Source organism: Coenobita brevimanus, chromosome 57 (genome assembly GCF_032717465.1).
Source record: "Coenobita brevimanus isolate Jiangsu-jjx chromosome 57, ASM3271746v2, whole genome shotgun sequence".
Taxonomy (NCBI): domain Eukaryota; kingdom Metazoa; phylum Arthropoda; class Malacostraca; order Decapoda; family Coenobitidae; genus Coenobita; species Coenobita brevimanus.
This window is the reverse complement of record NC_137010.1, coordinates 6016759-6034233: the sequence shown is the minus strand read 5'-3', so window position 1 is coordinate 6034233 and position 17475 is coordinate 6016759. Positions and strand designations below refer to the sequence as shown.

The following is a 17475-nucleotide window of genomic DNA, read 5'->3' as shown; positions in this document are numbered from 1 at the left end:
GGCGACGTGAAGGCGATTTGTTTGTGGCCACCCCGAACAGGATTGAGGCATCTGGCAACAGAGATAATTACCGTAGGTGTTAGTTTTGTGTGGTTAGCGTTACTTGTGGCAGACTGTCTATTTACGTTGCTTTGTCACTGAATCTGTGTTACTTCATCCTAGTTATTTTTTCCTTAAGATGGAAAGGAAATATGTTGTACATAGAATAAGGTAAGGTAAGGTGGGGGTAGACACCATGAGGCACTTTGCTGCAGTGCTTATCTCTTAGGCTTTTTAGCATGTGGAAGGTTTTTCACCCATTATCCTGGGATACAAGGCCACTGCAGCATCCAGGTCACCTCAGCTACCTTTGTCAGGTATTACCCTAGATACACAGATTACCCATCGACCCATTAAGGGTGGATAGACACCTGAGTAGAATGACATCAGCTGATTGCACCAGGATTTGATTGCTGGTACTAACGGGCCGGCAGCTTTGCAATCAGTGATGCTGATCACTGAGCCAGTACATCTCAAGACCTGAGTAAAATTGATGCTCTGCCAGTTAAGACTTCTCCTTGTTATCGTTGAAGAAGCTGAAGTAAAACTTGCATAATATCTAATGAACTTGGGTCCTTTCCCTGATAATGGTGAAATGGCTAAACTTAGGTCCTATTGCTTTGTGTGTGTGTGTGTGTGTGTGTGTGTGTGTGTTTTTTCACCCCTTCAGACTTAGGCCTATATTCAGTGCTGTTTCCTCATCAATTTAGGTGAGAGGTGGCTTCACTCTTCAGGTACTATGAAGTGTAATTTTTATCAGTGGTACTCCATGCAGTATCCCGTTAAGTCAGTTCCTCATTCTCTTGCTTCTTCCATAAGGTTGAGTAGCAGACTATCATTCAAGATGTATGTAAAATCAATGGTGATTGATGGATTCAAGAGCTATGGGCAGCGAACGGAGATCAACGGTTTTGATCCACTCTTCAATGCCATCACAGGACTGAATGGCTCTGGGAAGTCCAATATTCTTGATGCCATTTGCTTCCTTCTAGGTATCTCAAACCTTAGCCAGGTAAGTATGTCACATGTTTTGGTATTTATTCCTTTCTTTTTCTTCATAATTATATACTGTTTGTGTGGTCATGTGTGTGTGTGTGTGTGTGAATATATATATATATACAGTATACTGTGTATATATACATATAAAAGAGAAGTGGAGGAGCAATTTGGTAAATACGTATTGGAGCAGATGGGGGATGTGGAAGGTGTCCGCAAGATATTCACAGAAGTCTGTGCAGCATGTGATGTGGTGTATATATATATATATATATATATATATATATATATATATATATATATATATATATATATATATATATATATATATATATATATATATATATATATATATATATATATATATATATATATATATATATATATATATATATATACTGTATATATACTGTATATATATATATATATATATATATGTACACAGTATATATACTGTATATATATACAGTAAACCCTTGACATAAGGAACCAACTGGGGGGAGGTTTGGGTTGCTATATCCGAAAGTTCGTTATATACGAGGGGTTGATGTTTCTGAGGGATTACCGAACTCAGTTTGCTATATGAGCGGAGTCATTCTGTTCTGCGTGCTCAGACATGACCTAAAGTAACTCTGTGAAGTTTTACATGGAGAATTCAGTGGTTTATGAAGTTGTACATGTAAATACAATACTGTATGAAGTTGTACATATAAATATAATACGTATAATAAGAATACAGTACAGGCATACCCTGGTTTAACGATCTAATTGGTTAGGTTAAACCCCATCATTAGGCAGTGTATCGTATACTGTATCGGGGTACTTTTAACATGTATTTCAATGTGGACCGTTTACCAGCCTTGGGTTTCCCCCCAAACCAAGTCCAAAACCCACCCAGATGAGACCAAAAACAGGTTTAATGGCAATCTAAATGGCCTAAGAGCTGTAAAGGAAGCTAACCTAAGCCTAACACCTGTAAATAACTCACTAAAACCAACAGATCAGATCTGAATATCATCAAATATAAGTCTGGAAAAAATCAAGCTTAGTAAACTGTACCCCAAAATGACAATGTACACCTCCACCTGTGGCTAAAACACATTAATCTAAGTCTAAAAACAGTTTATAAATCAACCTAAACACAATTTTTGTCTAAAATATCATTAAAATTGGCAAGAAAATTCAAAACCCATCGTTAAAGCGGGGTTTGGCCATCGTTAGGTGCGGTATGGTGCAATTTCCACCCCCATCATTAAGCCAGGGCATTGTATATCAAGGTATTACTGTACAATGTTGTACTGTTACAATACACTTACTGTGCCAGGAAGGGCTGCTGTTGAAGTACACTTACTGTGTCAGGAAGGGCTGCTGTTGAAGTACACTTACTGTGCCAGGAAGGGCTGCTGTTGAAGTACACTTACTGTGCCAGGAAGGGCTGCTGTTGAAGTACACTTACTGTGCCAGGAAGGGCTGCTGTTGTCACCATGGGCTGATTCCCGAACTTCCCCCTCATTTAGCGACCTTTGTTCACAAAATCCGGGGGAAGTTCAGTTGCAATTTGGCCATTCGTTATATATGAAATTCACAATACTGGAATTTGTTATATCGAGGGTTTACTGTATATTTATATATATACAGTATATGTATGTTACAGGGAATTTGTGTACCACAAAATCCCCAATGAATTCGTGAAGTGAGTTTACGTTAGGATGAGTTAATTAAAGTTAGCTTAATTTAGGCTGTGGTTAGGTTCAACTGGAATAATCTAGGTTAAGTTTAGGTTAGTTAAGTTAGGATATAAGTTATGTTAAGCATTCATCTAAATTAACCTAACCTAAACTTAACCTAGATTATCCCAGCCTAACCTAATCACAGCCTAAATTAACCTAACCTTAATTAACCCATCCTAATTTAAACTCATTTCATGAATTTGCTAGGGATTTCATGAAATCACTAGTTAAACAAACTCCATGTAACATGTATACAGTATATTAGTTGATTAAAAATTTGTAGGTGCAAGATAGTGACCTAACAATTTATTTTGACTTTGAACCTCAAAAAATGAAACTGATGTTGAAAACAATGATCTGAAATATACAGTATTGTACAGTAGTTTAGTATAACATTTAAGCGTTGTTAAATAAGATGTTGATAACTATCAGCTGAAATATACAGCACAGAGAAGTAGTTTATTTGATCATTTAAGCTTTATTAAATAAGCTATTTGAGAGCATATTGAGAGGAGTTGTGGAGTCAGTGATAATATTTCCCGACTCTGACTCTAGAAATTTTTCAAGTGTGACTCCGACTCTGACTTAAGTATATACTATACTAATAGTATGGCACATGGACATGATGCAGGTATATGAATAATATTCATGAATTTGGTAGATGCAGTTCTTAAATCTTACTTTAAATTCTCTACTTATAATGCTTGCCTAATAAATAAACTGTTATACATGGTTGTAAAATAAACTAAATAAATTATTGAAAAGATACAATTGATACCATTTCAGAACCAAAATGCTGAAAATCGGAGTTGTGGGAATTTTCCCTACTCCGACTCCAACCAAAATCAGACGACTCCAACTCAGAGTCTGACTCCACAACCCTGATGTTAAATTTTGTGGAGTGACAGACAAGTGAAGAAGTTAAGGGGCATTGCACTGTTGATGTAGATGTGTTAGAAGATGTTGGAAAAGTATCTTGAGATGGTTTGGCTGTGAGGGATTGACTTGGAGAGTGTTGTGAGTGAAGTGAAAGGGGAGGATGAGATAGAGGGATTGGGTGGAGAGTTATATGAGTGAAGGTGATGTGAGTTGGAGAGAGGGCAACCTGATGGTGGAGGACAGGATGATGTGGAGATGATTTATTTGTGGCCAACCCTTCCAGGAGTGAGGTACAGTCAAGTTGCCCATGGCACAGACTTCTATGGCACAGTTTTCTGACACGGCAAGGTGCCAGACTCCTCAAAAATGAACCACACATATAAACTAGCTATGGCACGGGAGCGGCAAGGTTTGAAACGCATGGGCAAATTCCCCTGGCGGCATGCTTCCCTGTTTGTAAACAAAGAAGATGGTGACCACTTGAGCTCCATACTACAAGTGCTCCAACTGTGGACTTTTTTCTTTCTTATGAGGAGGTTAAACTTCACCAAATTCATTGTGTTAAGTAATGAAACATTAAAGATTCTTTGGGTATTGTGACTAGTTTATAGATTTGTTCGTAAAACTGCTATGAACATGTTAGTGACAAAGCACCTATCTCTGAGCTAAGTCGAAATATAATGCCTCCCATCATCATCATCACGTATATAAGAATGATTATTAATGTGTTAAGTGTGAGTTTTGTTGACATTTGAGCATACAAACTTTATCAAACAAACTTCTTCAGTCAGTGTTTGACCAGGCAGCCTCCGCCATCTTTAATGTTTTGGTCAGTCATCTGATCTGTGTCTGCATGGCCGAGCTTGTTTCCACTCAATCTGCAGCGTGTGGTATTCCCCAAGTAGACACAAGGCTGATCACCCTCCCATTTTTTGTGCCTATTGTTATGTGTAATACATGCATTGAGTGATTGCCTGATTGTGTGCGTGTGTAAAGTGGGGAAAAGTGGGGCGAAAAGGGGGACTTTGGGCGAACATGCAGAACCAAATTCCATTTTTCCCATAGGTTTAGTCATTTGTATGGCATGGGCTCAGTCCAGAACCAATTAGCCGCGCCTTAGGCAACTTGACCATATTTGTGTCTGGTGCAAAACCCTTAAATTGTCTTACATCATACAGTGCATTTGTGACAAACAGTAAGCTCTTGTTTTTGCACATACTGTCCCCTGTCATTCTTAGGTTTTCTGTTCTGAATAATTTTATTTTCTGCAGACAATTCTACAATTGTGTTTCATTTTTCATGCATTCTGTGTATCTAGACCACTTGTGTACATTCCGTGCACTGCATATTAGCTTTTAACACTTTCTGGAATGCAGATGCTTTTAAGACATTCTGGAATGGATTTTTTTTTTTTTCCCCCAATAGTCAGAAAGTAACTTTACATTGATGGACACAGTGCATTTGTGTGGAAACTGCATCACTGATACAGCACAGAGAAGTAGTTTGGTTGAAGTTTTTAGTGTGTATTTTAGCCTCCCAATCCTGCTCAAAGGTGACTGCTAAACATTGATGGAAGTTTGGAGTTTTTTAAGTCTGTTGCTTCTTAAAATCATAATTTTTATTTATTTATTTATTTATTTATTTTCTTTTAAGGTTCGAGCAACCAACCTACAAGAATTGGTGTATAAAAATGGCCAAGCTGGTGTCACAAAAGCAACCGTCACCATAACATTTGACAACACTGACAAGAAGCAGAGTCCTATTGGCTATGACCATTATAATGAAATCACCATCACCAGACAGGTAGGTCTAGTACTAAAACATGTGATATCAACATACATTATTTTAATGTGTGGCTGTAGGGTCAGTAAGAAAATACAGTAGCTACTGTATTTCATTACACAGTGTTGTAATGTACAGTAACTGTTAGTCTATCTATCTATCTATCTATTGCCAGACGCCTCAGTCCCGTTTGGGGTGGCCACAAACAAATCGCCTGTTAGTATATATACATTATCTGTCTCCCATAGGTACAGTATTTTTACTGTTACTGTTATATTGATTTATGATTATATTGATTAAGTGTTCTGGTAGGTGGGGGTGATCACCATGCATTCACTTGATGTAGTGCTGTTCTCAGGTGGCTGCCCTTTCATTTCTTCCTTCTTTTCTTCCTTCCTCCCTTCCTTCCTCTTATGCCCTTCTTTCCATCTTTCTCTCCTCTTCCTTCAGTCTATGGGTGACTCAGCACTTGAGTGAGAAGCCAAATGGTTTCCTGTACATCAGGAAACCATTCACTATGCTGGGTGGTGACCAGATAACCAGTTAATGGCACTTGGTGGTTTAGTGGGTAATTAACCCGTTAACTGCGCATGGCGGTTTTTTTGGAGGTGTCCGTGGTGCGCAGACACAGGAGTAAAAATGAAATTTCCCAAAGGCCAAATTTTGTCTTAGGAATTGAGAGAACACATGCCAAAGTATATAGTAACGAAATATTAGCTCAATATTTACCTTTGTAAAGCCATGGATGAACATCAAAGTGTCTGATTCCCTATTGGAATGTATGGTTTTCATTTTCATTTTTGGTTTCGGTTTCGGTTTCTGTTTTGAAGGCTCAAACATGCTTGCATGGGTCGGCCTTGGTCACCATGGCACTATATTCGAAATTCACCTGCACAGCCAGGGCTGTATTGAGCAGTCGCACTCGGAACAACGCAGGCTGCATAGAGCAGTTAACGGATTAAGGTGCTCCAACCAGATTGAGCCTGTGTTGGTTTATATCTAAGGGATGGTTGGGGTTTAGTTGCCCACACGTTGCCATTCAGGGATGAGTGAGGCTGGTCACTCTCGCCTTAAGTGTCAGGACCAACTTGCCCAGCCCAATGTTTCTGTGCTCCTCGTGGGGCAGCACAGGATTAGATGATGTATGTAATGCTTTTTCACAAAAGTTGGAAAAATTTGGTTAATATTGGTCAGACACTGAAGAACTTCAGAGTTTTCAGCCAAGATCAGCCTGTGTAACTTGGTTTGGAAACTGTGCAGCTTGTTTTAGGGTCAAGGTCTGGCTGCCATGTAACAGAATTATGTTTCTTCTTACCGTGTAACTTGACGACCACTGCAGTTTACATTGATTTTGTCACTATTGACAGTCATTGCCAGCTTGTTATGCTCACTTGTATAAAAACAGTTGTATCCAGCACTGTACCCTTTTTGTGTCATCCATTATTGTGTGATGTACAATGTAGCCTCCAGAATACTGGAGTGGAACTTCAATGCAGGTTCAATAGCTACCTTCATTTAATCTCTCTTTGATCCTCAATAATTGTTCTTTAATTTAAGATGATAATTTGGAGGATCAGTGGCAGAATTTGGTATTAGAATGTCAGAATGTATTAGCTATTCTTAGCATGTATATATATATTTTTATCATCATCATCATCATCTTCATCATTATTCAGACCTTTCCCACCCTAGGACAGGGTGAGGAGTAGCAACGTCCAGACAGCCAAAGTTTGCCCAGTCCAGTGGGCCATGCTTCCATTCACTCATCATTCAAGCCCCCAGAATCCTAGCTCTGTCTGATACCGGTACACCAGAAACCTTCACCACATTGTGTAGCTTCGCATAAATGTATCCGATAGAGTCAGTCCGAATGCTCTCATGTTAAAAGGGGTGCCAAATCTCTGATCATGTACTTCTCACAACATTCATCCAGCCATCACGATCTCTTGTCAGTTCCCTAGCCTCACCGACTTCCATACCTCTCTTCCTTACACATTCATCCACCATATTCCTCCACCTTCTCCTTGGCGCACTGCGCCTCCTCCCTCCTGTAAATTCACTCAGCTATACCTTTTTCACCACTCTATTGTTATCCATTCTCTCCATATGATCATACCATCTCAGTACACAGTCTTCAATTCTGGTGTCCACAGACTTTCTCGCTCTGCATCTTTTACGATTTACTTTATTTTGTATCCTATCCACTCTCTGTACTCCATATACATTCCTTAGCAGTCCCATCTCCACTGCTGTCACTCATGATTTTTCATTTTCATGCCACTCCATAGTCTCACATCATTTTGTTAAAGTTGGCACTAACTCTCCTTCATATATGTCTTACATAATTCTAATATCGATTTTTGTGCATTTTTTTGCTGATATCTTCTTTTATGTATAAACTTAAGCTAATATTTTCCTTACTCTCCTCCTCAGGTTGTGATTGGAGGGCGTAATAAGTACATGATCAATGGAACAAATGTGCAGAATAACAGAGTCCAGGATTTGTTTCGATCTGTCCAGCTCAATGTCAACAACCCGCACTTTCTCATCATGCAGGGTCGTATCACGAAGGTCCTCAACATGAAACCTCCAGAGGTATGGTGCTTGTCTCCCATGATGTTTTGTTATCCAAGGGGTATATTCTTGCAGTCAAGGAAACTTCCATAACTTCTTTGCCCTAAGGACCTCTTTTTCATTTTGTTCAAGCTAATATCAGAATATTTAATTTAGCCTGGGAGAACCCCTGATAAGAAAAGGGTTGTTGAAGACTGTACTTAACCTCTTCAGTTCATAAGGTTTCTCTAAGCATAAATAAAGTCATGTGAAGACAAGAATATAAAGACATCATCATAGTTTAGAGGGTGAAGTGCTTGAAAGTGTACAACAGGGAAGCAAACATGGAAGTAAAAAAATCGCTGCATGACAGTATCGTGATACCAACTCTAACGTATGGAAGTGAAGCTTAGACCTTGTTGGAAGGACACAGTCAAGAGTGAAAGCAATGAAAATGAGTTAATTGAGAGGATCATGCGGTGTTATATGGAGAGACAGACTGACAAATGAGAAAGTGAAGGAGCGTTGTGGTGTGGATGTGATAGGAAGCATCAGGAGTAATACATTGGGGTGTTTTGGCTGTGTGGAGAGGATAGAGGATGAGAGACTACTGAGGAGAGTGTGTGCAAGTGAGGTGGAGGTGGGGAGAGGGAAGAGAAGGCTGAGGATGACATGGAGGGATGGAGTGGAGAGGTATATGAGAGAGGGAGGGTGTGAGCTGGGAGCAGGGCAGTGAAATGGTGTTGGACAGGGTGTCTTGGAGGCCATTTGTTTGTGGCCACCCCTTATGGGATTGGTTAATCTGTCAATAGATAGATAGTGAAGTTGAAAATACAAATGTATTTCTTCATATTCTTTAACCCCTTAACCGCGGGGCGTCACTTTCGTGACGCTTGGGAGCAAGGGATCATACCGCGGGGCGACACTTTTGTGATTCTGTGTTATTTTGAATTCGCCCGGGCTTTGAAGTGGTGGCTTGTATCATCTATCAGTACTGCCAATGTCCAACACTAGTCAGCACTCCTAATCTCATCTGTACTCCCATCCATTGTTGACAATTTAGCCATTTCTCCCCGTTCTTGACTCCCCTCCCTACCTCCCCTCCATTACCCTACCCTCTCGCCTGCCCGGCCGTGCTACGCTAAGTAAATCTTCCCTGGAATTTTTCACTGATTTCATCCATTGAAATAAGCCCTATGCCCTATTCTTATACCAAACAATATATACAAGAAAGAAATAAGGTAAGAGAGTGCCATACACCTAGAATTGGCTAATTATCACCTGACAACACCTCACGTGCACTCGTTCGCTAATTTTCGCTGTTTATTTCCACTTGAAATATGCTGTATAATCAATTTTCGTAATAAAAATATATATAAGAAAGGAAGGGAGAAGCCTAAGTGATAGTTACATTCACCTGGAACTACCTAATTATTGCAGGCCACCACACTGTATTCTATGCTAAGTAAATCTTCCCTGGAATTTTCCACTGATTTCATCCATTGAAATAAGCCCTATGCCCTATTCTTATACCGAATAATATATACAAAAAAGAAATAAGGTAAGAGATAGTGCCATACACCTGGAATTGGCTAATTATCACCTGACAACACCTCACGTGCACTCGTTCGCTAATTTTCGCTGTTTATTTCCCCTTGAAATGTGCCGTATAATCTATTCTCACACTAAAAATATATGTAAGGAGGGAAGGGAGAAGCATAAGTGATATTTACATTCACCTGGAACTGCTTAATTTATAATGTATTGTCTAGATTTCCTGCCAGTCATTTCACTTCCAGTTGACAGGGACACCATATCTGGCTCCATTTCACCCTGTAATTTGGTTACATGGCTGCCACTGAGCATAATAAATGGTCCATTAGGCTTGTCACTCAATGTAGAGCCACCTGAAATGGAAAGAAGAAGAATTAAAAGTGACAACCCACTGAGTGCCGGAGCTGTACATGTAATTCAGTGCCTACGTCTGAGGAGTACCAGAGCTGTACATGTACGGTCTGCATTTGCAACTGGCGTAAACATGCGAATGACATGTACGGTCTGCATTTGCAACCGGCGTAAACATGCGAATTTTCAAATTTGGTGGGAGATGACTGACATGGACACGGACACAACCTTCCCGCAACTGTAGACACTTCCTATATCATCTTTATACCCAGCAAGAGCGTCCTTGGCTCGAATAGCATAGTTACTGATGAAGAAAAGAATTTCTACCTCAACTTAACGGGTGTTGGGGGCAGCTGATAAAGTCTGTGGACGTTACTCTGAAGTTTTCAGCTGCCTGCTCAAGGACAGTCAACCTCAAAATCGGCCTAAATGGCTTCTGTGAGTACTTTTATGGTTGCTTTCCATGTTTTCTCATCATTTCTAACCTATCTAGATTAAAAAAAAAAAAAAGGTCGAAAATTGGCCGGCACCACGGCTCCATGAGTGTCCAAAGTCTGCTGGCACATGGCGGGTTAAAGGAAAGGGAGAAGTAAGAAGAGTGGAGGGTAGACAAAGATGGAATGAGAAAGGGAAAGGAAGAAGTGGGCAGCACTATATTGTGGATGATGGTTGTCACCACCTATCTTCTCCCATAGTAGTGAAGAGGTTAATAAAGACTTTATCTAACCCCTGTAGTTTGAGAAGTTTATGCTGTGCTAAATAAAATAATCAGACAAGAGTAAAATAAAAAGTATATTCTCAGGTTGAAGGGTTTAAGATGGTTCTCACATGGAGTGAGGAGCTTGGAGAGAGAGAGAGAGAGATATATACACAGTATATACACTATACTGTATACTTTTATATACTTGACAGTAATCCCCCGATTATCCAGACTCTCCTTATCTGGACGTTAGGCCTAGGTTCTCTTATTTCCATATTCAGATTCCTTTGTCCGTATTTAAACATGAAAGTTCCAACATCAGCGGCGGGGCGGCCTACAAATGTTAAAAATCGGTTGGGTGGCCGGCCAGCCTCTCTGGCCATGCACGAGTAGTAGACCGAGTCCACAAGCTGAGCATAAATGGTTGTCCAGTTCCCTGCTAAATAGTCAAAGTCCCTCGGCTGCCCCCATCAGTCGGAAAGTTCTGCCAACGTGTGCATAATACCTGCCTGTAGCCCACAAGTTGAGCAAAATGGCTGTCCAGCTCCCTACTGAATGGTCAGATTCCCCCTAGCGTCCATTTCCAATGGAAAGTTCCGCCAGCGCTAATTGTTATAGGCCTGTAACCTACATGCTGAGTAAAATAGCTGTCCGGCTCGTTACCAAATGGTCAAAGTCCCCTGGCCGCCCTCGCTTCTCACCCCCCTGGCCCTCCTGCATCCCCCTCCATGCTCAGTGCTGCCAGGTGTCTCTCTCTCTCTAGCACTCCATTCACCTACTCCTGTTTAGTGCACTGCCTCTCCCACCATCCTGCATTGCCACCAGTGAGTTTTTTAGTGTATGGCAATTTAATCAAAAACTATATTTTGGTCATATCGAAATTCTGAAAACACCATGGGAAAACTTATGATGCATCTAGACATATGCTTAGCTCTTGCACAGTGTGGGCAAAATTTTGCGCTAGGATGTTGGGAAGTTATTTGAAGCAATTTTTATTCCTGAACAGTTTTATTCTCACTGCATTTCTGTACTTTTATTCATCAGTGTTGTGTGTTTATATTAGCTGAAATTATCATCATCATCATCCGGACCTCCTTTCCCACCCCAGGGCAGGGTGAGGAGTAGCAATGTCCAGACAGCCCCAAATTGCCCAATCCAGTTGGCCACGCTTCCATTCACTCATCATTCAATCCCCCGGAATCCTGGCTCTATTGGATACGCCAAAATCATTCACCACGTTGTGTAGCTTCACATATTCGTATCTGACAGAGTCAATCTAGACGCTGCCACATTAAAAAGGGGTGCCAAAATCCCTGATCATGCACTACTCATGAAATTTATCCAGCCAGCTCAATCTCCTGTCAGTTCCCTAGCCTCACTGACTTCCACACCTCTCTTCCTCACACATTCATCCACCATATCTCTCCACCTTCTCCTTGGCCTACCTCGCCTCCTCCCTCCTTCGAATTCGCTCAGATATACCTTCTTCACCACTCTGTTGTTATCCATTCTCTCCACATGACCATACCATCTCAGTACACACTCTTCAATTCTGTAATACATTAATATAAACACCAGCAAAGATGATGGTATACAATTTATACCAATATAACCAGTTTCCTAGGGCAGATTTGGCTGTGGAAATGTTTTACCTTGTGCCGAGGAAGCAACCACAGCTGGGTTCTCCACACTCTTGGTGTCCCAGAAACTTACTGAAAACTTACGGTTCCCAATAGGGTTAAAAATTTTTTGCAACCGTTGTCATCATTGAGTTTTTTTTCATGGATTTTTGTTTTTTATGCTTTGTTTTCTTAGTGTCAAGCTTATTATATTGGCTATTCCCATGTGTGTTGTGATGTCTACTTATCAGAAAGACTGAAGAAGACTGCCACAGTTAGGAGGGATACTGTACATATAGGTAGGGTATTTGTGGATTTTTGTAGTTTATACATTGTTTTCTCAGTGTCTAGCATTACGTTGGATATTCCTATGTATGTTTTGTTGTTTAAATACAGCTGAAAGATTGGAGAACATTGCCAAAATTAGAAGGGGTTCTGTAAATTGTAGGTAGGGTTTGTGTGGATTTTTGTTGTTTATGCAGTGTTTTCTTAGTGTCTAGCATTACTTTGAATATTCCCATGTGTGTTTTGATCTCCAAATACAGCTGAAAGACCAGAGAACACCACCAAAATTAGGAGGGGTATTGTACGTATAGGTAGAGTATGGGTATAGAGGATTTTGCCCGTATCAAGACGTACCTTTGGCTGTGTTATGTCGGATAACACTGGTTTACAAAACAAACAAACAAACAAAAATCTGAGGCAAGCTTGTGAATAGGTGTTTTTTACTAATTTTGTTATGCTTAATTCAAATTTCTAAACAGTTTTGCTCTATTACCTCTAGTTTTTTATGCTTTCACATATCCCGTTTTTTTATTTTAATGCATATATTTGTAATGTAATGAGTTTATTTCATGTATTAAAATGGCACATTACAGAACGAAACAAAACAGACACAGAACACTGACGGGTATTGTACGTATAGGTAGAGTATGGGTATAGAGGTTTTTGCCCGTATCAAGACGTACCTTTGGCTGTGTTATGTCGGATAATACTGGTTTACAAAACAAACAAACAAACAAAAATCTGAGGCAAGCTTGTGAATAGGTGTTTTTTACTAATTTTGTTATGCTTAATTCAAATTTCTAAACAGTTTTGCTCTATTACCTCTAGTTTTTTATGCTTTCACATATCCCGTTTTTTTATTTTAATGCATATATTTGTAATGTAATGAGTTTATTTCATGTATTAAAATGGCACATTACAGAACGAAACAAAACAGACACAGAACACTGACTGAACTAAATATTACCAGTAGTTGGATATAAGCATATATACAGACGGTCAGAAGTGAGTTTTTTTGGACGATCTGGTGTACTTTGCCTCCGGGATGTCACGCAGGAGCATCCAGCAAAGTCCCCCATCATGCTGGGGTTCCACTTGCCTTGGTAGTTGCTCTCCATCTTAGTAAAATCTTGGTGGAACCTTTCCCCATGTTTGTCACTTACTGCTCCGAGGTTCTGGGGGAAGAAGTTGAGGTGGGAGTGGAGAAAGTGAATCTTGAGAGACATTCGGCACTCCATATCCTGATGAGCCTGCAACTACTTCTCGACACGATCTTGGTAATCTAGTGCCCGTGTGTTACCAAGGAAGCCATGGCAGACTGACTTAAATGCTTCTCATGCTCTCAGTTCCTTCAAGGTGAGCTTCTCTTCAAATACCTCATCCTTCAGCACCTCGGATCTGAGGTCCGATGAAGATGCCCTCCTTGAGCTTAGCAGAACTGAGAACTGGGAACAGAGTGCACAGGTGTTGGAAGGCAGCGCCATCCTTGTCCATGGCCTTCACGAATTTCTCCATAAGGCCAAGCTTGATATGAAGAGGGGGAAGAAGACCTTGTTCATGTTCACCAGAGGACTTTCTTGGACACTGTGTTTCCCAGGCACGATAGTGCTCATAGACCCCCAGTAAGCTACTGGCGTTCCCAGCCACACAATGCACATGTTTGACCTTATTGTGGCGCGCGTTTTAAACCAAGTTCCAAGAAAAAAAAGACGGTAAATGGATTTTTGGCGAATATTTTGGGTCATGGCCCATATGTATACATGTACGTACATGTGTACATGTATTTCTCAAAAATTAGATGTGATGAATGAAAACGGATTTCGAATCCGAAATCAGCACCCCAAAATTAGGTTAGAACACCTAATTTCATGCTTGCCTCAAATTTTTTGTAAACCAGTGTAATCGAGGGATTGTTGTATATATAATTTAATTGGAAACAAATAAAGGAAAAGGAAGCCCTCAGGCCTAATGTCCGATTGTTTGCCATAATTTTTTGTAAAGCAGGTACAGAGTGATGGGGTTGCAAAATCCATACACCAGTACAAGGAAGATTAGTTTTCAACTTCCCCCACTCCCTTTCCTTTCATTTTGCTCTTTATAACACACGAAATTTATGGGTACTGGTAGTATTCTGTCACCCGTATCCTCAGGGATAATTGTAGAGTTACATAGGATTAGATGATGGTTGGATGGATGGATGGATAATGTATTTTCAGCCATCCATCCATCCATCGTCTAATCCTACATTGCCCCATGAGAAGCGTAGGAGCCCGGGGCTAGGCAGTTGGTCTCAACATTTAGGATGAGAGTGACCAGCCTCACTCATCCCTGAGTGGCATTACATGAGCAGTCAACCCCAACCATCCCTTGGATATATACCTTCACCGGCTCAATCCGACTGGAGTGCAATAAATACCCACTAAACCACCAGGTGCCAAAATTTGGCTATATGGTTACCACCCAGCATAGTAAATGGTTTCCTGGTGTACAGGAAACCATTTGGCTTGTCTCTCAGTGTAGAGTCACCTACAGACAGAAGGAAAAGGAAAGAATGAAGGAAAGAAAGACAGAAGAGGGAGTGTAAAGTCACCCGTAGGCAGAAGGACAAGGAAAGAATGAAGGAAAGAAAGACAGAAGAGGATGGAAGGAAAGAAGGATGGAAGAGAGGAAAGGGCAGATACACGAGAGCAGCATTACATTGAGTGAGTGGATGGTGAGCGCCCCCACCTACCACATAAAGTCTTACTAAAAACCTTTCAGTTTTGACATATTGTAAAACACAAATAGGAATATCCAGTGTAATGCTAGACATGTAAGAAAACAATGCATAAACAACAAGAATCCACAAATACCCTACCTATATGTACAGAACTGACAAAAGATCGAGCTGGCTGGATGAATGCTGTGAGGAAAAGTGCATGATCAGGGATTTGGCACCCCTTTTTAACGCAGCAGCGTCCGGTTTGACTATTGGATGCATTTATGTGAGGCTAGGTGGGGGCGCTCACCATCTACTCACTCGATGTAGTGCTGCTATCGGGTGTCTGCCCTTTCCTCTCCATCCTTCTTTCCTTCCATCCTCTTCTATTTTTTCCTTCATTCTTTCCTTGTCCTTCTGCCTATGGGTGACTTTACACTCCCTCTTCTGTCTTTCTTTCCTTCATTCTTTCCTTTTCCTTCTGCCTGTGGGTGACTACACTGAGTGACAAGCCAAATGGTTTCCTGTACACCAGGAAACCATTTATTATACAGTACTGGGTGGTAACCATATAGCCAAATTTTGGCACCTGGTGGTTTAGTGGGTAATTATTGCACTCCAGTCGGATTGAGCTGGTGAATGTTTATATCCAAGGGGTGGTTGAGGTTGATTGCTCATGTAATGCCACTCAGGGATGAGTGAGGCTGGTCACTCTCATCTTAAATGTCGAGACCAACTGCCTAGCTCCGGGCTTCCACGCTCCTCATGGGGCAATGTACAGTAGGATTGGATGATGGATGGATACAGAACATGGTGAATGTTTTTGGTGTATCTGATAGAGCCAGGATTCCGGGGGCTTGAATGATGAGTGAATGGAAGCGTGATCCATTGGATTGGGCAAATTTGGACTGTCTGGACATTGCTACTACTCATCCTGCCCTGGGGTGGGAAGGGAGGTCCGGATGATGATCTATATATCTATCTATTGCCAGACGCCTCAATCCCGTTCGGGATGGCCACAAACAAATCGCCACCACGTCGCCCTGTCCCCCGCCATTTCACTGCCCTGCTCCCAACTCACATACCTCTCCACCCCATCCCTCCATCTCATCCTCGGATAATGATGATGATGATGTAAAATCGGGTGAATCTGTAATGATACTTTAAATCCATGGGCACATTTCTCATTTTTGTTTTAATTGTGAATAGATGGCCAGGACAAACAGCATAGATCATTACAGCAGTTTTGATAAAGCCTTCATTATTTTCAGATTCTGGCAATGATTGAGGAGGCTGCTGGGACCCGCATGTACGAGTCCAAGAAGCAGCAGGCTCAGAAGACAATAGAAAAAAAAGATGCCAAACTGAAAGAGATCAATGATGTAAGTTGGTGAACAAAAATTGTATCTTGCTATATAGTATTGATTTCAATGTTTTCCATACTGTACTCTTATTATGGCCTCACAGAATTCTGGTATGAATGGTAGGTGGGGGCGTTCATCATCCACTCACTCGATGTAGTGCTGCTCTAAGGTGCCTGCCCTTTCCTCTCTTCCTCCCTTCTTTCCTTACTTCCTCTTCTGTCTGTCTTTCTTTTATTCTTTCCTCGTCCCTCTGTCTGACGCAACTCTACACTCAGTGACAAGCCAGATGGTTTCCTGCACATCAGGAAACCATTTACTGCGCTGGGTGGTAACCATATAACCAAATTTTGGTGCCTGGTGGTTTAGTGGGTAATTAAGGCGCTCCAGTCGGATTGAGCCGGTGCAGGTTTATATCATAGGGGTGGTTGGGGTTTACTGCTCATGTAATGCCAATCATGGATGAGTGAGGCTGGTCACTCTCATCTTAAATGTCAGGACCAGCTTGCCTAGCCCCAGGCTTCTACGTTGCTCATGAGGCAATGCTGAATTAGGTGATGAATGAATGAATACATTGTTCAGCCCATTGCTACTATCCATCCATCATCCAATCCTACATTGCCCCATGAGGAGCGTAGGAGCCCGGGGCTAGGCAGTTGGTCTCAACATTTAAGATGAGAGTGACCAGCCTCACTCATCCCTGAGTGGCATTACATGAGCAATCAACCCCAACCATCCCTTGGATATATACCTTCACCGGCTCAATCCGACTGGAGTGCAATAAATACCCACTAAACCACCAGGTGCCAAAATTTGGCTATATGGTTACCTCCCAGCATAGTAGATGGTTTCCTGGTGTACAGGAAACCATTTGGCTTGTCACTCAGTGTAGAGTCACCCACAGGCAGAAGGAAAAGGAAAGAATGAA

The 17475-nt window shown here is 41.2% G+C and overlaps 1 protein-coding gene across 1 annotated transcript in view; it reads left to right on the top strand.

Moving 5' to 3' along the window:
- Positions 1–861: 861 nt before the first annotated feature.
- The window catches only part of SMC2 (structural maintenance of chromosomes 2), a 109633-nt gene continuing 93019 nt past the window's right edge, over positions 862–17475 (top strand). Inside the window, exons 1-4 of the mRNA XM_080274174.1 lie at positions 862–1051; positions 5298–5447; positions 7860–8021; positions 16458–16568. Of these exons, the coding sequence (XP_080130300.1) occupies positions 884–1051; positions 5298–5447; positions 7860–8021; positions 16458–16568 (591 nt within the window). The 5' untranslated portion in view covers positions 862–883. The remainder of the gene's footprint in view (positions 1052–5297; positions 5448–7859; positions 8022–16457; positions 16569–17475) is intronic.